Source organism: Sus scrofa, chromosome 9, assembly GCF_054392235.1.
Source record: "Sus scrofa isolate SSC_HxYL_T2T_F1_AM1 chromosome 9, Sscrofa_HxYL_maternal_Yorkshire_Landrace_v2.0, whole genome shotgun sequence".
Classification (NCBI taxonomy): domain Eukaryota; kingdom Metazoa; phylum Chordata; class Mammalia; order Artiodactyla; family Suidae; genus Sus; species Sus scrofa.
In genome coordinates this window covers 77,719,538-77,742,105 of record NC_139391.1, presented here as the reverse complement: position 1 = coordinate 77,742,105, position 22,568 = coordinate 77,719,538, and the positions used below count along the sequence as shown (strand labels likewise).

General features: G+C 38.2%; 1 protein-coding gene across 19 annotated transcripts in view; it reads left to right on the top strand.

Annotated features, from left to right (window-relative positions):
* Positions 1 to 22,568, top strand: part of HEPACAM2 (HEPACAM family member 2) — a 54,598-nt gene that overhangs the window by 3,312 nt on the left and 28,718 nt on the right. For 12 of the 19 annotated variants that reach the window (XR_002347043.2, XM_084977023.1, XM_084977020.1 and 9 more), the window contains exons 2-3: positions 11,912 to 12,262; positions 16,312 to 16,596. Coding sequence is in view for 18 of the 19 variants with exons in the window: in XM_084977023.1 (XP_084833149.1) it covers positions 11,962 to 12,262; positions 16,312 to 16,596 (586 nt within the window). In the remaining variant the exon portion in view is untranslated. Of the gene's footprint in view, positions 1 to 4,051; positions 4,162 to 11,911; positions 12,263 to 16,311; positions 16,597 to 22,568 lie in introns of those variants that run through there. The other 7 variants (XM_021102389.2, XM_021102396.2, XM_084977016.1 and 4 more) reach the window with 1 other exon arrangement.

Below are 22,568 nucleotides of genomic sequence, written 5' to 3'. Positions count from 1 at the left end.
AGAAGCCTCTGAAGCTTAAATAAAAGCTGAGATCCCGGTTTGGTTAGGAAGATGCATTTTTAGTCATCCTGTAAATATCAAAACAGAAAGATGTGGCCTCCCCTGAGTGACATAACTGCACTTCCTGAGCAAGCAGTAGTGGAAAACAGGACACAGTGCTGAAGGTAAAGCAGTGCCCTGGAGGGGGCCCAGGAAAGAGGGCATTGCTGCATGGTCATTTAGCACCCACATGAGGAGATCAAGGCTTCTGGGAGGCAGCACTGGAGATGTAACTACATAGAAGTGAACACCAGGAGTTCCGTCCTGGCGCAGTGGTTAACGAATCCGACTAGGAACCATGAGGTTGCGGGTTCGGTCCCTGCCCTTGCTCAGTGGGTTAAGGATCCGGCGTTGCCGTGAGCTGTGGTGTGGGTCGCAGACGAGGCTGGGATCCTGCGTTGCTGTGGCTCTGGCGTAGGCTGGCAGCTACAGCTCCAATTAGACCCCTAGCCTGGGAACCTCCATATGCCTCGGGAGCAGCCCAAGAAATGGCAAAAAAAGACCAAAAAAAAAAAAAAAAAAAAAATGAACACCAGCACAGGCATAGGTGATTATGATGCCGTCTCTAGCAGCCGGCTCTTCCCCGGAAACTCGAATCTTTCCCAAGAGCTTTCTAATTAGAACATAAGACGGCATGCTTTCCCCATTCTTGTTGGTCCTCACTGTTGTACTTTGACCTCGGCATTGGCATTTCACCACCTCTCCTTCCAAAGTCTTCCTACCATTCCAAAACTTTCATAGATTACTAGTAAATAATGAATGTGGATGTATGAAATGAATGTGGATGTATGAAACAGTGGAGGACTGTTTGCTTTATCAAGCAAGACCAGCCTTTCTTAAACTTGTCAGCAAACTACAGCGTGATTTGAGAAATGGCAAAGAAGCCTTGCACCCACCCATCTCTCTCTCACATACACACATACATACACAGCCCCCCCCCACTCCTTTCATTGCTTGAAATTTAATCCCCATGCATATAGATTCGTTAAGTTAATCAGCTTTTCCACTTTAAATGCAAATATAATTAAGATCAATAAACAGTCTCTTGAGCAGTATGGTAAAGCAAAACCCCTGAGGAGGTTACAGGTGAGATATGAGATGTCGATGTGGGAAATTTCTTAGAATGATAAAACACCTTAGGCATTCCCGTTGTGGTGCAGTGGAAACGAATCTGACTAGCAACCATTAGGTTGTGGGGTTAATCACTGGCCTCACTCACTGGGCTAAGGATCCAGCGTTGCCCTGAGATGTGGTAACGGGTCGCAGACCTTGCTCGGGGTTGTGGCGTAGGCTGGCAGCTGCAGCTCCAATTAGACCCCTAGCCTGGGAATCTCCATATGCTACAAGTTCAGCCCTAAAAAGCAAAAACAAAACAAAAAGAAAAACACTTTAAACCACCTTTAATAATGATGTAAAAATTGAGAACAGTTGAAGTTATGTTTTAACATTATCTTATGTGGCTTCCTATGTAAACATCCTAAATTCTGAAATTATCCAGCAGGTACGATTTTATATCTACTGCCTGCCACTAGAGGGGGAAATGTCTTTTTTTTTTTTTTTTTTTTTAAACTGTGTTCCAAGACATGAAAACATCACCTAATTCATTTTGGGGTTTTTGTCCTTTTTTTGTTTGTTTGTTTTTTTGTCTTTTGTTTTTTGGGTTTTTTGGGTGTTTTGTTTTGTTTTGTTTTGTTTTTGCTTTTTAGGGCCACACACGCGGTATACAGAGGTTCCCAGGCTAGGGAAAGAATCAGGGCTACAGCTGCCAGCCTATGCCATAGGCACGCAGCAATGCAGGATCCGAGCAGCGTCGGCGACCTACACCACAACTCACAGCAATGTCGGACCCTTAACCCACTGAGCGAGGGCGGGGATCGAACCCAAAACCTCATGGCTTCTAGTCAGATTCATTTCCGCTTCGCCACAACGGGAACTCCCATTTAGGCATTTTATTTATGTAACATCTATTATAACTTATGTCATAAAATAAAGGATATTTTAATATAAAACAATAGAAACAAAAAATATCAGAATAAAAATCAGTCTTCTAAACTGAGTGAATTTAACATTAAGAAAAACTCACTCCATCATCTTTGTTTTTCTCATTTTGCCTAGAACCCCAAAAATTTCATCATGAGCTAGCATTAGGTTTGAAAAACACTAGAAAAGAGCTTATTTAATAAAATCAATTAGAGTTTAATATTGATTTTTAAAATGTGAGGGGGAGTCTGTGCTATCTGTAGAATTTCAGTATTACCTTTCAGATCGAATTTTTTACAATCCAGTATTAAAATTTATGTACATTTATTAAGCATCAACTGAGAGTCAAAAGACATGGGCCAAGGAGCATTTGGGTTTTTTTTCTGGAGGAACAACTTAACAAAGGTACTAGTTAATCACTATACTAGGTCCATAAATGAATAAGACCAGTCTTTGTATTTGAGGAGCCCAGAGGAAAAATAAACATGCAATAAAATCAATTGAGGTTAATGAGATAAGTGCTGCTATCTCTAAATGGCATATACAAGATTTACAGATAGCACAGAGAAAGTTGTGGTATAATAATTACCTGGGGGGGAAGCTCTTATCATTTTTCTGAAGCTTGGAGAGGTCATAAAGTGACCTCTGAAGAGGCCTCAGGTTTTCCAACAGTCACCTATTTTCTTTGCCTGTAGGAGCACTTGTGGAAGCATTTGAAGCCATAGTGCAAAAAGTGTTTCAAAACTTGAATTCCAAAATAACCATCATTCTTTTTTTGACCTTCGATTACACTAAAGGAATAGTCTTCCTTGCCCTATTATCATTGAACTCAGTGAGCCTTTACTGTTAAAACATGATTTATATAAGGAATTTTTCTGGATTTAATGTAGATTTGGTTATATATTTTTATTTTTTATAGAAGACTTGGACTAGAACCTTGCTGTTGTAGATGAAATGAAATGTTAATATAGGAGTTCCCGTCGTGGCTCAGTGGTTAACAAATCCGACTAGGAACCACGAGGTTGCAGGTTCGATCCCTGGCCTTGCTCAGTGGGTTAAGGATCCTCCGTTGCTGTGGCTGTGGTATAGGCCTTCAGCTACAGCTCCGTTTAGACCCCTAGCCTGGGAACCTCCATGTGCCACGCGGGAGCGGCCCCAGAAAAGGCAAAAAGACCCCCCCCCCAAAAAAAAGAAAGAAAGAAATGTTAATTTATAACTTAGTAAATTAAGTGAAAGTGCACCAACTCCATGCTGCCATGGTGGTGAAAAGGCTGGACTGGAAATCTGTAACCCAGACAATATCGTCTCTGCGTCATTGGTTCACTTACTCTGTGCTTCAGCTGTGAAAATGTGGCCTCAGATAGTATCTGTTGGCATAGACTTTTCATTATAATCACGCACAGTCCATGATTCAGTGTCACTGGGAAACACACCTGTGGTTTGCTTTTAAAAATAGCATGAATCTGCAGATTCAATAAAACCATAGGATACATTTGTAACAGGAAATAATTCATAGAAAAATATATTTTTAAAGATACACAGTTGCTCTCTTTGGTATAACTTTTACATATTACTTGGTAATTTCATGGTGATCTATAACTATATGGCAGATAGGTGAAATTTTCATAGAAAGAATTTAATTTCAAAATTATGTCATAGTTTTGCATGATAGGAAGCCAGCTTTTGTTTTTCAGGAAATTTCACAATATGCTCTCATTTTAAAAGCATACTGTTTTTCTTTAAAGTCAACCCAAACCCCAAACTCAAAAGGACATTTTCGTTCATGTGATTATTAATAATTAAGAATAATTCATGAAATATGCTGCCAATTATTGATCATCACTAAGAAGCTGTTCTGAATGTCATAAGCCTGTATTCTTGCAGAGCACATAACAGGTGTTCCCACTCCCTGTGTCCTTTGTATACACATTCATTCTGTATTCAAATCACAGAAGCAAGAGGCAGGCTAGGGTCTGTTACCTCACCGCTAATTTCCCTGGCAAATAAACCAGCAGCTGCTGGTCCATGAACCAAGTTGCCACCAGGAACAGGGCACTGCATGCATGGGACAGGATGCTTTCATGGAGCCCCTCAGCAGCATGGTTGGGGTCTTTCAGTGCAAAGTATACCTCCTTCTCTTAGGTAAGTGCATTTTATCTACTTTTTAAAAAAAATTGTGGGCACAAGGTAAATATTTGCTTTAGGCTGTAGATTCATTCAGATAATTGAAGAACAGCTCAAAACCTTTTAAACAATAACATTTTGTTCCAGCAGAGAAGCAGGAACATTTAGGAGAAATGAGATTCAATAAATAGGTGGTTATTGTTTTGTTAGAACAACAGTTGTTGTCAATAGCACTCATTAAGAAAGTTAAAACATTCTAAAAACTTGTAAAAAGCAGTGTTTAGATATAGGTTTAATACTCTTTAATGCATTTTACTTTGGCAGGTAGTCTAATGTCTTGAATTTGTAACTGCTTATAGTGAAACTTAGTTTATGAAAATAGTTTATGGATGTTTTAGTTAAAGATATTGTGGCAGACTCTTAGCTCTGCCTGTGTTTTACCTGTCTTACGAAATGTGGGGAAAAGTGAGATTCCAAACTGACAAAAGACATATTATCCACAATAGGGGAAAATGTATTATTTCTCCAGTGCCTTTAGCCTTTCTCTTTGTCCAATGGCTAGTTCAATTAAATTTTTTTCTCTACCTTAATATTTTCGCCAAATTCTCTTTAAAGGAGTCTTTTTCCAGAATTCACACAGTTTTTGTCATTATTTTCACCAGATGTTCTCTTTCCATTCTTCTTATTTATCTGCATTAAAAGTCAAGTTGGTTTCTTGTTTTGTTTATATTCAATAGGTAGGAATTCAAATATGACTTTATTCCTTGAATTTTAAGAGCAAATTAGCTAAAGAACCAACTTAAGTTTAACATTCTTCAGTAGAGAACCTTGCACTCATGGGTATCTCATGGTATAGTTTTCATAGTAAATGTGAATGTTATTTAAATTATGTATTGCATATATAATAATTAATTATATTATATATAATAAATGTTAAATATCTAATATTCATATTCCACACATTTGAAAAGTATAATTTGTAATTTTTTAAATGTTTGACTTTCCCCTAGCTCTGATTGTTGTTCCAGTGTTTATGTTGTCAAATTCAAGCCTATATAATATAGATTTCTAGTTCTTGAAATTTTTAGGAAAATTAAACAATTACCATAACTGGCTTTTTATCTTTGTGCATTTTTCTGGGCTTTCAAAGCATCCTGTGTGTCAGTGCCCCACTTAATTTTATAACAACAGGACTGCTGTCATTTCCTAAGTAATTTTTTTGTAATGGGCTTTAACAAGAACTTAGAGACAATTCATTTGAAGAATTCTACCAAAATAAAATTTAAAATACTTTAGAAAAATAGATAGCATGCTCATAAGTAGTTAAAGCAATTATTATCCCTTAAGACTTTCTTTCTTACACAAATTTAATTTTTTTCCATCAGTAGTATGTTGTAAAGACCATCAGTAATTTGAAATTTTTCTGTGTTTTAGAATATTGAGTATCAATTTTATTTTTTTCTTTTTAAAAAAATCTTTTAAAATTTTAGCCCCAAATGTAGTTTGTAAAGTCTATTCGAAGTACATCATCATAATTTCTATTTTCTCTAAAAGTTCAAGGGTTTGTTTTCAGTCAACAATAGTTGTGTTGTGCTTACTAATATCATACATGGTAATGGGAAAGTAAATGTCAACTATTTTGAGCTACAGTTAGAGGTCACTTTGTGAAGTCTGATGTTTACATTCAATACAGTGAAACTTGTTAAGGGAGTCTTTTGTTGCTGGAATATAGATAAATTTCACAATATGACAAGTGTTCCTAAACACTGGACATTCCTTTATTTTTTAATTTTTTAATTTTTTTTTATTTTTTGGTCTTTCTAAGGGTGCACCTGAGACATATGGAGGTTCCCAGGCTAGGGGTCTAATTGGAGCTGTAGCAGCTGGCCCACACCACAGCCGCAGCAACACCAGATCTGAGCCACATCTGCAATCTACACTGCAGCTCACAGCAGCTCCGGATCCTTACCCCACTGACTGGGGCCAGGGGTCGAACCCTCAACCTCATGGTTCCTCGTTGAACTCATTTCTGCTGTGCCACAACAGGAACTCCCTGGACATTCCTTTATAATGTCATTGTTTTATAGTTTAAGGGAGGCTCTAAAGTGGAAAGTATTGCTGTAATTTTGTATGTCAAACTTTCTTTTTCTTTTTTTTTTTTTTTTTGGTCTTTTTGCCATTTCTTGGGCATATGGAGGTTCCCTGGCTAGGGGTCTAATCGGAGCTGTAGCTGCCGGCCTACACCACAGCCACAGCAACACCAGATCCTTAACCCACTGAGCAAGGTCAGGGATTGACCCCGAAAACTCATGGTTCCTAGTCAGATTCATTAACCACTGAGCCATGATGGGAACACCTGTGTGTCAGACTATTAATGGCATTATGAATGCTCTCCAGTTTAATATAGTGCCTTATGTGCAAAAAATCTAAGAGTTTACCTTTTTTATATTCAAAAAATAAGTATTAGTGTATCTAATAATAAAATTGATTTTTAAGTCCAAATTTCTTGAATATCAAAAGGAAATTAAAATTTAATTAATTTTATGTCTTTTTTTTTTCCTTAAAATTTATTTGTTCTTACCGAGGTTGACTTTCTAAAATCAATAATTTAGTTGTTTAGGTTTTCTCATACAACTGGAAAAGAGCACTTGAGGCTAATTTTTTTAAAATTAATAAACTATTGTTTTGACAGCGGAGATTCCTCACATATGTAGTGGGCAATAGAGCAATGGCAAAAGAGTATGTGTTCCTAAAATGTAGAAAAAGCATCCAGTTATCCGCTTATTCCCAAAGTTCACAACAAGTAAAGATTGCATCATTTCAATAGGTTCATGTCTAAAAAGATTTCAGTGGCTGAAATAAAAAAAAAATACAAAGAAAATTTCATTCCTCACTGATACACATACCTCGCTACCTATAATTTATCCAATAAAAAAGGTGTAGGCAGTCTAAGCAAATAGCTATTGTAACACCTGTGCTATCTCTCACTGTCATACATACATTTGAAAAAGCACACATTCTGAAAAAAAATTAAATGACATGATTTCATATCATTTTATAAGATAAGCATTGAATAAACTCAGAGACATTATTGAGGGTAATGTATTATTTATTACATGATGCAGTTTCTAAAATAGACCAAAGAACTAGCTCACTCCCCTTAATGATTATTATTGTAAATGCCACATAAAATGTTATTTTCTACCACAGAAATTTCATTTTTTTCCCAGGCTACAATATTTATATTGTATTTAATATTTTATTAAATAAAATTTCTTCCCCTCACTTCAGTCATAGACCCTCCAAGTAGTCTTTTCATACTTAAGTTGCAACATTCTGATTCAAGATTCAAAAGTTACCAACATTTCCCTGCCAGTCATGCTTACACTCCATGTAACAAAGTGCCTCCCAACCATTTTCAGAATATTACAATCTCAGTTAATCTTTTTTAATTCAATACACAAAAAAGTAGACTAAAAAGAGTTCCTCCCCTTTTTCCAAAAAGAAAAGAAAAAAGTAAATAAGGACTTCTGCAATGACTTTTCCAAATGCTTAGAACAGATTGACCAGAATTGCATTTGGGCCATCTATATCCACAACTCAGTCTAGCTGGTTTCGAGGTTGAGCTGTGAAATGTATTTAACTGACTGATAAGTCAATGACCAAATTGCTCACTTTCTGAGGCAACTACTGAGTTTTAGGTCAGTAGCTCTGAAGCTTTTCCGTGTGCCTTCTCAAGGTAATGGTGTGGACTGCCACCATCTCCCTTGATTCCTTGGCCAAAACCCCCCACAAAACTGCCACTTTATTCGAGGATATCCAGGGATTGACAACTTAGTAAGTTCACTAAAACCTGAGACTCAATACTTCAGAATTCTTTGGGCCTTCTCAAAATACAGGCCTTTCCTCTTTAGATGTGGGTAGCTATTACCCTGAGAAAGGCATCTCAAGATAACGAAGAACATAAAGAATAGAGGGAGGTCTTAGGCCTCATCTAATAAACTGAGGTCTAGAGAATTAAAATGACTTATCTAAGGTTACTTAACTGACTAATCACCATTTTATCCCAAGTATGTGTTCTGTTCTAAGACCTTGCGTTTCAGTGGACTTTTAACTTTCGCAAAGTATCACATTCAGAAATCTCTCTGCAGGTTTAGAGAATAAGTTCCTGAAATCTCTTATTTCCAGGGAATTTCCAGGTGATTAACTTAAGACTATATGAACAAGGGAGTCCAAGATCAAGAATGAGCCATGATAGCCTCAGAAATACTTCCATATTCACTAAAGTAAAAAAGGAAACAAGCAACATAATAAATACAGTGAAAATTATAGTTTACATATCTTAAGTTAGTAACGGTGGGTACTAAAAAACTAATTTTTATTTATTGTTTACCAGGAACTTATAGGAGCTTCCTATCACCAATTCAATGAAAGGCATGTAAATGCATGTTGTTTCATGTAGATAACACACAGTCCCCATTCAAATGCCCAATGTCTTTCTGTATCTATGACTTCAAAGCTTTGCTCCCTTCTACCAGTCTCTGCTTCATATTTCTCAGACATCATCAGTTTTTAAGTCCTAGATTTACTCTCTCATCTTCCTTTAACTCTCTTAGGATTTCCTTGCAGAAACCACTACTCATTTTCTGCAATCCACTTTATCTCCTCTTTTTCCTTCTTTCTCTAATAATTCAAATTAGAACAACTACAAATTTAACATTCTTGCACTTGCCAGAAAAGAAAATTCTCATACCTTTGTATCTCCTTTGCTACAGACCGTATCACTAAAATAAATGTTCAGGTACATCCCATTATCAGGAAAAAAAAATTACAAATCGATCGCAAATACACACAGAGACCAAGGAGACTGTAAGACACATTTATTTTTCCCATAGGGTCACCTTATTTTCTGCCTGTAGGATCAGTTTCGGTTAAACATCGAGACGTCCCTTCTCCCTCTAACCTCCTCTTGTCTTTCTCTTTGTCCTTTCCTCTCTTGGGTTCTTTGCTCTGATTGGTTTTGTTTTGTTATTAAGTTTTATTGAAATATTGATCTAAATTGATATAAGCTGATTTACAATATTGAGATAATTTATGCTGCACAACAAAGTGATTCACATATGTATACACACATTAATTCTTTGTCAGATTCTTTTACCATATAGATAATCACAGAATATTAGGTAGAGTTCCCTGTGTTATACAAGCAAGTCACTATTGGACAGTCATTTCATAGACCACCGTGTGCATATGCCAATCCCACACCTGCAATCCATCCCCCCCCCCCAAACTTTGGTAACTGTAAGTTTGTTTTCAAAGTCCGTGAGTCTGTTTCTGTCCCACAAAAAGTTCATTTGTATTCTTTTTTAAGATTCCACATATAAGTGATGTCATATGGAAATCTTTGCTCTAACCTCCACCCTGGGAAAAAGAAATTTACTATTGATAGAACTTGATTCTCCACAGGAGCAGATCTACATCTTTCAGTTTCTCAAAAAAAACCATTGTACAAACAGACCTTTCTACCATTCCCTCCCTTTTATGACATGATTCAGATAAATTTTAAAAGGTCCCCTTCCTAGTAGAGATGAAAAAGGGGAAGCAATCATATTTACATTTTGTATATGACAAAGTTGAAATTCTAAGATATCTCTGTTTGTGCCCAAATTTCCATTTCTCCTCACCTGGGATTTTATTCCACCTTCACCTATCTTTATTCTGTTTCATCAGGCTTTCTTTTTCTAGGAATTCCCATTGTGGCTCAATGGAACCGAACCTGACTGGTATCCCTGAGGATGCCAGTTCAATCCCTGGCCTTACCAGTGGGTTAAGGATCCGGCATTGCCGTGAACTGTGACGCAGGTCACGGGTGCAGTTCGGATCTGGCATTGCTGTGGCTGTGGCTGTGGCATAGGCCGGCAGCTGTAGCTCTGATTCTATGCTAGCCTAGGAACTTCCATAAGCAGCATGTGCAGCCCTTTAAAAAGGAAAAAAAAAAAAAAAAAGATTTCTTTTTCTAGTGATCATTCCAATAGCTACAAACATACTGTTCAGCATCTACCCAAAGAAAAAAAGAAATTTAAAAAAACAACATTTTTCTGTTCCCTTTCACAGCAAAACTCCCCATAAGTGTTGTCTATACCACTGTCTCCAATTTCTTTTCCATTCTTTTTACCCCCTCACTATTTAAAAGACCTCACATTGAAATTCCTCCCATTCTCTACCTGACTGTTTCAAATGTTCATTGATGTAGGTACCATATTGTTCCCCTTTAAAATGAGGATTTTGAAATGAACTTTTGATTGGGATTCTCACTACGTAGTAACCTGAGCTAAGGACTTTCTTCTCATTTGCATATATATATAAATGCTAGATAAAGTAAAACAATATACAGTTCAAAGTAAAGGTGGAGAAATCTCTAGGTGCCAGAAACTAGGAAGAAACCCGCAGACATACCAGTGAGTGCCTGGACCCAAGCAAGCCAGGCAGGCAGGAAGCCTGGAGCAATGGCTATATCAGAGCTTCATGCCCCAAGACCCTCCAGGCCCCTCATTCTCTCCTAAGTGCACTTTAATCAGGCCTTAATGCCCAGTATGTCCTTTCAGTGTTGCTTCTTAGCTGTCTAATGGGCCTCTAAAATGAACATGTCCAAAACTGACTCCCAATCTTTCCCCCAGAATGTATCCTCATGGTCTTCCTCGTGATTAATTTATTAGATGCCCATTAATATGTGACAACTCGTCCTTCCAGTTGATCAGGTCAACAACCTTAGAATCACTCATGCCTCATCTTTGTTTCTTGTCTCCCACCCACACTGTGTACTCAGATCCTGTTAGCACCACCAGCCTTTTCTCACAATACCTTTTACTACCTCCCTTATCTGCAGCACAGTCATCTCTTGCCTCTTTTATGGCAATCACCTCCTAAATGGTCTCCCTACTCCTCTATTTCAGTCTGTCCCCGCAGCAGATAGAACACACCTAAAAAAAATTTTTTTGTTGTTTGAAAAGGAAGATCCCTATCCCTCTCTGCTCACAAAACTTCACTTGTGTCCCATCTCACTCAGAGTAAAATCACCAAAGTGTTTGCCAAGACCCCAAGGCATCGCTTGATCTTGCTCCTCTACCTTGCTGACCACGCTTTTCCTCCTCCATTCTGCTCTCTGTTCCTGCCTCCTGCTCTTCCTCAAACACACCAGCCAGATCCCAGCTACTGAGCAGGAATAACCAATCATGAATGATAATGGTTTGATGCCACTCTAATTAGGATGTTTGCTTTAGGCAAAGCTTTGGCTAAAGGTGAAAACTTCCAGTTATAGACTGTTAAGCCATTTCATAAACTGGGGGAAGATTCTTGAGAGGAAGTCGCCCCTCAACCACATAGTTGGATTAGGATATGATATGACTCAGATACAACCACAATTTCACATTTTTTAAAGGTTTCATTGGACTTTAGAACTAATAATCTTTCTCAGTTCTCCTTTTCCCATTATTCTTTAACAGTCGAAGATAATAACTTCTGCTTTTCCTTTTCAGCTTTCCTTTAAAGAGATCATGCAATCAACGTAGTCTTTGGGTGGAGTTTTTAACATGCAGGTCTCAGAGGCAAATATTTACTTGTACAGGTAACCGGTACTAGAATAGTCAGTACCTAGAAGCCTCTCTTCTTTGTAAAGGATTATCACCTGATCAGGTTCTCTCTGTATTGCCCCCTATAGATTGTGAAATGTGGCTCAGGGTCTTTATAGCCTTCCTTTCCTTTGTGGCAGGTGCTTGCTCAGGGCTGAAAGTGGCGGTGCCATCGCACACCGTCCATGGCATGAGGGGCCATGCTCTCTACCTCCCTGTGCACTATGGATTCCACACTCCGGCATCAGACATCCAGATCATATGGCTGTTTGAGAGAGCCCACACGATGCCCAAATACTTACTAGGCTCTGTGAACAAGTCTGTGGTTCCCGACCTGGAGTACCAACACAAATTCACCATGATGCCTCCCAATGCCTCTCTGCTCATCAACCCACTGCAGTTCACTGATGAAGGCAATTACATTGTCAAGGTCAACATTCAGGGAAATGGAACTCTGTCGGCTAGTCAGAAGATTCAAGTCACCGTTGATGGTAAGTCCACTGTAAGTGACGTGGGCAGCCAAGTAGCATGATAGCAATGGCTCAGGAGACTAGACTACCTGGGCTTTAGGTCTTGGCCCTGCAACTTTGGGCAAATGAATTAACCCCCAGAACCTCAACATCTCATGGCATGAATGATGTAAGCCACCTCATGAGGCTTTCTGTGGATTAAATAAGACATGTGTAAAGGATATGCACAGCGCTGAGCTAAAGGTAATCAGGCAGTAAGTAGAACCTCTTATTTGTTTGCCTGGAAACCACCAAATAAAGTTGCCTATATAAGGAGATGGAGAAAAGTTTATTTCTTGTTAGCAAAATGCACCTCGGGAAGAGCCCTATTTTTGTTACATAAATATATTTTTTCAATTTTAGTACACTATTTGGAGAAGGATGAGACTTGCTGAGTGATCATACTTAAGGAACAACAGATGTTGCTGGGAATGTCCTCTGAGGGAGAGTAGGGTTCAGCTAACTTTCAGACATTTATTTTCCTTATTGAAATATGTTGGTAGCATACCTTAAATGTACTATGTCCAAAGCCCAACTTCTGATTTTCCCCTCTACACCTATTTATTTAACAATATTCCTCCATTTTAACAGATGCCAACGTCATTCCATCAGTTGCTCAGGCCAAAACTTTGTCATCACCCTTGACTCCTTCTTTGTCTTATAACCCACCTCCAGTCTACCAGTAAAACTTGTCAGCTTTGACTTCAAAATGTGGATAGAGTTGAATCACTTCTTGCCACCCCCACTACCACCTCACTCAACCCCGTCAACTCCAGCCTAGACTGTCCTAACAGCCTGCTGCCCAGTCTCTGGCTTCTACTCTACCTCCTACAGCTCAAAACCCTATCATAGCTTCCTCTCTTACTCACAATCAAAGCCACAGTGCTGATGATGTCCCATAGGCCCAAGGAGATTCCCCCAACATACCCACTAACTCTCTGACTCCCATTTCCTACCTCTCTTCCCCTAAACTTACTCTGCTCTGACAACACTGGCCTTCTTGCTCTTCTTAGAACAGGCCAAACACACTCACCACACAGGGCCTTTGTACTTGACTATTCACTCTACCCAGATTGCTCTTCTCCTAGGATGGTTCCCTTGCCTACTTCCTTTGGTCTCAGCCAGTGTCACTTTATCTGTGAAGGCTTTTCTGACCACCTTATGTAAAGTATAACCTCACTCTCCAAACAGGAAGGGCGAGGAGGGGGAAGAGAGTTACTGTTTATCTTGAGTTCTGCTTTATTCTTTCCATAACACTGGACGTATCATATATTTTTATTTGTTTATTGTTTCTCTTCCCTGCCCACAATACAAGGTCCGTGGGAGCAGGGCTTTGTATCATTTGCTGCTTTATCCTCACTGCCTAAACCCTGATGCTGGCCATTATTCATAGGCAGTCAGTAATATATGCGTAGTAAATGAGTGGGAACTGGAGAGACTGCAGGGGAACAAAGACATGGGATGTGGCAGCAGACGCCTGGAGAACAACTTAGGGGAGAGAAAAGGAGGATGTGTTCATATCTTCATGAAATTCTCCTGGGTAGTATCCTCTCTCTCCCCCAAACTTTTAGCAGAATATCCATTACTTATTAATGTGTAGTAAATTGGATCCGTTTAGGGAAATGTGGCCAAAAGGTCTTTAACATTTTTTTATTGAAGTATAGTTGATTGACAATATGATATTAGTTTCAGATGAACAGTATAGTGATTCAAATTATATAGATTAAACCTATCTACAAAACAGAAGCAGAATCACAGAGAACAGACTTGTAGTTGCCAAGCGGGAGGGATAGAAATAAATCTAACAATTACAAAAAAATTTATAGTTATTATAAAATATTGGCTATAGGAGTTCCTGCCATAGTGTAGTGGGTTAAGAATCTGACTACAGCAGCTTGGGTCACTGTGGCGGTGCAAGTTGAATTCCGCTGGCCCAGCACAATGGCTTAAAGGATCTAGTGTTGTCACAGCTATGGCTCAGATTCAATCCCTGGCCCAGGAACTTCCATATGATGTGGGTGTGGCCATAAAATTAAAAATATATATATTGGGTATAGTCCCTGTACTGTACAATATATCCTTATAGCTTATTTATTTTACACACAGTAATTTTACCTCTTAATAACCTACTCCTATCTTGCCCCTTTCCCCTATAACTGAAAGGTCTTAATAGTAGTTTAGGGCCTAGGTAAAAAAAATCTTCTTGGGAAACTTCCACATCTGAGTTACCCGTAAAATGCAAGTGTATGATCATAATAACGATGTCTATTTTAATGATTGGTTCTCCTCATAGAGAACTTCAATATTGCCTATTTAACTAATCCCATACCCATATATTTCCACACATGGGCATATTTGAAATATAAGCTTTTTCTACATAATAAATGTACCTACCAATTCATTTTTCTTTTAAAATCAAAATAATGTAAACAAAAGCTGTTTCAAATCCTTTGTTCCCACCAGGGAATATAAAGGGTTAAACTGAGTGGACAGCTTGATTGCACCCATCTTCAGAAAGGCTGGAGGCTTCAGAACCAGTCAGCTCCCCTACAAGTTGCTTTCCAACCTCCTTTCTCCTTATCTTTCATTTTCTCTATCTTCTCTGGCATGAAGGATTAGGTCTTTATTTGATGCTCTAATGCATGTTTTCTGGTGTAAAAAAAAAAAAATGTGAGCATGAATCAAGACAGATTTACCTGAGAAGATGCAATTAAAGTTTGCATCTTAAACCCCAATTAAAACTTGATAGGAAATTGAAAGCTAAAATTGGAGCCAGCTGTCTGTTACTCATCTCTGTGTGTGTCCTGTAATCATGCGTAGGAGATTATCACAGGCTTTGGTTTGTTAAAGTGACTAACATGGTACAGTGACTAACATAATGTTGCAGTACAAATGCACAGCAATTAAAACATATAATTAGTTCACTTACATAGAAGGAAAAATAAATGGTGCAAATGTGATTCTCTAAAACTTTCTCTCACTCCCCCAAAAGTATAATATATATGAGCTTTGTATTTTGCAGATGGTGGCTGGGCATTTGAGCTCACCACTTCAATCTCAACCAGCTGCTCTTGGGATATTAGGACGAATTAATAGAGGGAAATAATTATGTGAACTTAGCCTTTGAGAGTATACCTTTATTGTGGAGAGAAAGCCCAATGAACAGGAAGAGATAAGGAAGCTGATGTTCTCTACCACTAATCACATTATCTATAAAGTAAAGGTTTTCATTAGAAAACCCTCGAAGAGGAAGTTCTAGAATCAGTTATCTCTGCAATCAATTTTTATATTTTATCATTTTGTATTTGCCATGACTTTTTTTGTTTGTTTGTTTGTTTGTTTTTTTGTCTTTTTAGAGCCACACCTTCAGCATATGGAGGTTCCCAGGCTAGGGGTCTAATCAGAGCTGTTGCTGCCAGCCTATGCCAGAGCCACAGCAACGCCAGATCCGAGCCACAGCTGCGACCTACACCACAGCTCACAGAAAAACCAGATCCTTAACCCACTGAGCAAGGCCAGGGATCAAACCCGCAACCTCAAGATTCATTTCCGCTGTGCCACGACAGGAACTCCTTGCCATGACTTCTTTATTCTCTTCATTAATTACCATTAAACTGTCTACATTTACAAAGTGCAAAACTTTGGAATCATTTCCTTAGGATTTAATATTTGAAAGACCTCATAGACATTTTTTTAAAATACTATTATTATTATCCTTGGTGACAAAAATCATTTCTATCTCTCTCTTTTTTTTGCTTTTTAGGGCTGCACCTGCAGCATATGAAAGTTCCCAGGCTAGGGGTTGAATCCGAGCTACAGCTGCCAGCCACAGGCATAGCCACAGCCACAGCCACAGCAACACAGGATCCGAGCTGCATCTTCGACCTATACCACAGCTCATGGCAACACCAGATCCTTAACCCACTGAGCAAGGCCAAGGATTGAACCCATATCCTCATGGACACTAGTTGGATTCATTTCCACTGCACTACAATGAGAACTCCCCATTTCTATCTCTTTTAATGTTGCAGATCCTGTCACGAAACCAGTGGTGCAGACTCAGCCTTCCTCTGGGGCTGTGGAGCATGTGGGAAACATGACCCTGACATGCCTCGTGGAAAGGGGCACCCGGCTGGTTTACCAGTGGCTAAAAAATGGGAGGCCTGTTCACACCAGCTCCACCACTTCCTTTTCTCTCCAAAACAACACCCTTCATATTGCTCCAGTGACGAAAGAAGACATTGGGAATTACAGTTGCCTGGTCAAGAACCCTGTCAGTGAGATGGAAAGTGACATCATTATGCCTACCATATATTGTAAGTTGTGGAGGTTTTTTAAATATACATGTGCATGTGTTTTCTTCTGGGAAGGCTTCATGAAAGTTGTCGCAGAGAATATCAACACCAGATGTTATTTGGTTTTTACCATTATTATGATGCTGTACTAGTAGTGATTATACTTCCTAGGCACTGTCTTGTCATGAAATGTAGTTACTTGAACAGCCCTGTTTCTTGAAAATCAAGTTGAGATACAGGTCAGGGGCCTTTTAGGATACGTTCTCTGACCTAGAACACTGGATGACTTTATTTCCAGTGCAAAGTAAAATCTCAATTTCAAGAATCCAGAACCATGCAGAAGACACTGACTTGTTCACTTCCAAGAAGAAAGCGTTGTTTATCATAAACTGGGAGAGGACTGTGCTCTGTAGCTGATGTCACAGGGAGAAAGAATGTTCTCAGGTTATGTATGAGTAGTGCAGCGCAGGGCGTGGCTATTCTCTCTGCCCATTTTCTCAGCTCCGTTTTTAGAGGCAGGGTGCAGAGAAGAGCACAGAGAAAATGTATGCGTGAGGATTTCAAGTTCCCAGAGAATCAGTAATTATTTCAGATTTAAATTTTCTTTGGTTCTTTTTGCTGTTGCTAGAGTTGCTATTATTATTGTTGTTTAATCTCAAAGTTAAGCTCACCAGATGTTTTAGTTCATGTCATATTATCATCACTAACCCAAGCAAGGTCTCTCTTTGTTTATTGTATTATTTTCCCCAGCCCCTTCTACGTCATAGCACCACCTCTGATATGTTTAACGCTTCATTCCAACTTCAGCTTTTCACAGGATTTCTCAGCCTCCCCACTAATGACATTTTGGCTGGACAACTCTTTGTTGTGTGGACTTGTCCTGTGCACTATAGGATGTTTAACAGCATCCCTGGTCAACATGCCAGTAAACACCTTCCCCTCCAGTTGTGACAACTAAAAATGTCTCTGGGCATGGCCATATGTCCCTGAATGCAGAGGAAAGAGTATGCAAAATCTCCCCTATTTGAGCCAATGGCTTATTACACTAGGAAGTCATCTGATCAGTTACCATTGAAGCTTAGCCGCATGTAACAAAATAAGTAAGGCATGACAAAGGAAAACTTCTCACCCCGTGAGGTGAGGGTGGAGGTTTCAGCTGATTAAACCACAAGGGTAGAATTAAGCTTTGTAAAAATATCTATTCACTCATCAAATATATCTGCATAATGCTCAAAAAGGCCCTAAAGCCTAGGGTTTAAGGGCTTAGGAGTAGACAGACCTAAGTGAAAAACCAGTTCTGTCATTACTCACGTGACCTTAAGAAGCCCCTTGACCTTTCTGAGCTTTACCTGTAAAATGGAGATTGTTGAAACTACTTCACCACATTGCTGTGGTTAAATTAAGTACTGTTTGAAAAACAGCCACTGACTGACATCAATCAAACATTGAGTTAATCGAGACAGTTGGTATTATCGGTACATCTGTATTCTATTTTCTTTTCTTTTTTCTTTTTTTTTTTTTTCTTTTTTTTTTTTTGGTCTTTTTGTCTTTTTAGGGCTGCACCTGCAGCATATGGAGGTTCCCAGGCTAGGGGTCTAATCGGAGCTATAGCTGCCAGCCTACACCACAGCCACAGCAATGCCAGATCCAAGCCAGGTCTGCAACCTGCATCACAGCCCACAGCAACACCAGATCCTTAACATGCTGAGAAAGGCCAGAGGTCAAACCCCCAACCTCATTGTTCCTAATAGGATTCGTTTCCGCTGCACCAGGACAGGAACTCCTATATTCTATTTTCTTCAGTCAAAAATTGAGAGAATCTTTTTGAGAAAGTGTGTTATTAACTCTTTGGTAAAAAGCACCAGCATGTGTATAAAATGTAGGGTATTTTTCAACTAGATCAAGCTTAGCAATAAAACTGAGCTCTAGAAATGGGGCAGGAAAAGCAACTTCTAGGAAGTGGAATGCATTACTGTGATACAGATATACAATATGGTATACAGCTATTTAGGTATATAGTGCCTAAGATCCTTCTTCCTCCTCAATCTTGGGAGTCAAATAGTACTTTAAATATCCCATATCAGCAATCTTATACTCTACAACAAGGGGTACATCTGCAGACATACAGAGTGTTACTGTAGAAGAGAGTAGAGTGGCTTTTGTAAAGAAGTTCAGGAACCTCAGTGCAAAACCATCAAAATTTAAGCTAAGAAAAATGGAACCACTGAATCTTGAAACTGGAAGCTATCCTGTATTTTAGCAGAAGTGAGAAAGTGTGACAATAAAATGTATGAGGTAAAATGTCATAGATACCATAGGGAAGCATACAAAGGAGCATGGTAACCAGACCTTCGAAGCCAGAAGGGCTGGCCTCAGACCCTGCCTCTATTACCTTACTTCTCTTGTGCCTCAGTTTCTTCATCTGTATAAAGAAATGGTGATAATGATAGTATCGACTTCATAGGGTTATTATTAGGATTAAATCTGTTACTATATGTAAATTGCTTAGAACAGTGACTGACCCATAGTAAATACTATGTAGCTGTTGACCATTATTATCATTATAATATTATGAGTCTAAGAGAATTCAGAAAAGGAAAACATTCCTTATAACTGGAAAGAAGACATTGCAGAAAGTTACATTTGAGATGAACCTTGAACAATGGGTATGATTAGGGCAAGTGTCATTGTCTGGAAAAACCATTTCAGGCAATAGGGACAGCAGGCACAGATACTAAGCAGAGGTCAGAGTATTTGGCAAATGGTCCAGTTTGGTTAGTGTGTAGGATACAGTGAGGAATAGTTACAGGTTCCCCCTCCCTTCCCCCCCTCTTATCAGAAAGTAGAGCATTCCTTTGAAACCTTGTGTAAACCAAAATTGTGTAAAGCAAACCTTAGGACATGTCTTGCCAATCAATGCACAAAATAAATCAAGATAAATCACAGATACTCATAGACAGTTCAAATCCATGGGTGCTTGATGCTGAGTTGTAGTTCCCTGAGAAGGAGCTTGGCCACTCTCGTTGCTGAGGTTCAAGCTGCCTCTGTGACGGTTCCTGCAAAACAAATGCTGAATGCTATTTCTCACCTTTTTTCCTGAAAGTAAAAATCCTGTAAAGATTCCTTTCAGTCCACTAAAACAGATACTAATGTAGATCTTTTGTAAAAGCAAAATGACATGAAGCAAAGTTTTGAAAAATAGAAGATACCTGTACATTTGAATCAGATTATGGGGAGCTTTGAACGCCAGGCTTTATTTGGTAAACAATGAGAAAAATTATTTTTTAAACAAGTGTCCAAATAAAAAGACTAGAGAATGTTTTATAAACACACACAAATATTCTAGACTAAATCAAGAAATGTTTGTCAGGACAGCACGTTTTCAAAATAGATCACAAATGTCATAGAATTATAGAAAGTATATATAGGAAAGGAGAAAAGGGAAGTAGGATATATTAACCTGGGGTATGGAGAAAAAATCACAAATTTTGAACAACATACAGTGATTAAACATGTCTAAGAGCAATTCGAAAGCATTTTTTTCTGAAAAATACTGTTTGCATAAAAATAGAAAAAACTTCATTCATTGATCATATAATTCAGCTTTGGTGTAGGGGAATGCAAAGAGGATTAACTGCCAACCTAGTCTGCTAGTCTAACCTAGTCAGAATTCAATATCTTAAAGAAGAACCAGTCACCATGAAGAAACAGAAAAAATTAAAGAGTGCCAGAGAAGAAGGAAATTATACTTTTTCACCAAACAAATACCAAAATACCATTCACTACAAATTTTATGATTTACTACAATCATTAGTTATATTGTGTTTAACAACGGAATTGTTTTTATAGCTGAACTTTAGCTATATTTTATAGTAGTTTTACGTAACCTTATATTCAGATAACATTGTGGAAATATTCTGTTTGCTTTAAAGCACAGGCTGAGAAAGAGATTTACAAAGTATAAATTGTGACTATCTGCACGACTAGCATTGAACTGGAGTGAAAATTTTAGATTTGGGGTAATCTATTTATAAGTGTAATCATATTCTTGACTATTTGATTAAGAGTATTCTGACATGAATTAAAAATTCCATTCAACTCCAGGTAGCACAGACCTAAGCATTCAAGTTCCTTGAACACAGTGGAGAAAAAGAAAAAAAAATGTGAGCAGAAAAATGGAACAAAATCTGGAGTTATATAGACTCATCCTTACAGTAGTCTCTATTGTTTGGTAAAAATGATTCACATTCATTCACATAGAAAAGATACGAAATGCAAAACAAGATTTTAAACGAGCCAGATATCACCCACTGAATATTAATCCAGACAAACCATTGTTTAGTGTGGTAAGAGGTAGCAGAAGTAAGATTGTGTTGGAACATTCTTTGTTAACTGAAAAAAACCTGGTCATATTTGTTTCAACCATGTGCCCTAGTAAACGTCGTGCCCTTTGGAGATTCAGTGGATAGCACAGTGTTATGAACCTAAGCTGTCAATCCAAACTGCCAGGGTTAAAGCCCTGGTTCTGCCATTATCACTCTGTCATCAGTTTCATCACCTCCTTATCTAGACTGTCCCAGTGTAAGGCTAGTACCTATCTCAAGAAGGATGGGGGGAATTAAGTGAGATTTTGTATAAAGAAAGCAATGAGTGGCACATAGGGAGAACTCAACCATGTTCGCTCTTTTGCTTTTCCTCCTTTTTTGTTTTTCTTTCTTATTTTTTTTCCCTTGGGGCCAAAACTATGCTGACATAATTGGCAATGTGACAACAAGAAGTTAATGAGAGCCTGGGTAATTTAGAAGATACCTGTAAAGAGAAAACAGAAAGAATACTTTGAAAAGAATTTTATTATTCCCCAGACATTGTCATTATTAAACACACTTTATTTTTCTACTTTAAAATATTTTCTTTACATCAATTCTTTCTTATTATCTATTTATCTCACCATCTTTTACCTATCTTTAAACTTTAGCCATAGATTTAAGTGAAAAATTCCTGGGAGAAATTGCATAAACAATTATAGGTACAGGAAAATATCATTTGCATCTTAAAATACACTTTTGTTTGGCTGAATAGTTTAATCTGGCAACATGAAAAATAAGGTCTTTCTTTCAACATATGCAACTTCATGCCCCATTCTCAATATGTTGATACACAATGTGTGTAAAGTATTAAGACGGGAGTAAAACCATAATCACACCTGTAAATGTTGAATATTATGCTTTAAAATCCTAAATCTTCTTTATTTTTCTGTGTTATTCGAAAGAATTAAAATACCCCCATCTGAATAAATTCAGATTTCACAGAACATATATTCTCTATTTTTAGCCTGAACTTTTTTCTTTACACTCTTAGACATAGCCTATGGAAATTTCACAGAGAAACCTCATGAGTGAAGACTAATGGTGGATAGGAGAAAGAAGAACATTTAGAAAATTTTTAAATGTGGGCTCCATTTACATATAGTAAAAAATGAATTATTTAGGAGTTCCCGTCGTGGCGCAGTGGTTAACGAATCCGACTAGGAACCAGGAGGTTGCAGTTCGGTCCCCGCCCTTGCTCAGTGGGTTAACGATCCGGCATTTCCGTGAGCTGTGGTGTAGGTTGCAGACGTAGGCTAGCAGCTACAGCTCCGATTCGACCCCTAGCCTGGGAACCTCCATATGTCACAGGAGCGGCCCAAGAAATAGAAAAAAGACCAAAAAAAAAAAAAATGAATTATCTAGATGATTTAAGAAAGACTTTTTTTATTCTTATATGTGGTAATTGTGAATAGATTATTAATCATCAAAATAATTTATTTTGATTATTTTTGCATTCAACTGCAAAAACCTTCACTTGGTCAACAGCTCATTTTATTTATCTTCATTCATTCATTTACTCATTCACTCAATATTTGATTTGATTCGGAAATCAGTGGAGTTCCCTGGTAGATCAGCAAGTTAAGGATCTGATGTTGTTGCCACTGTGGCTCAGTTTGCATCTATGAC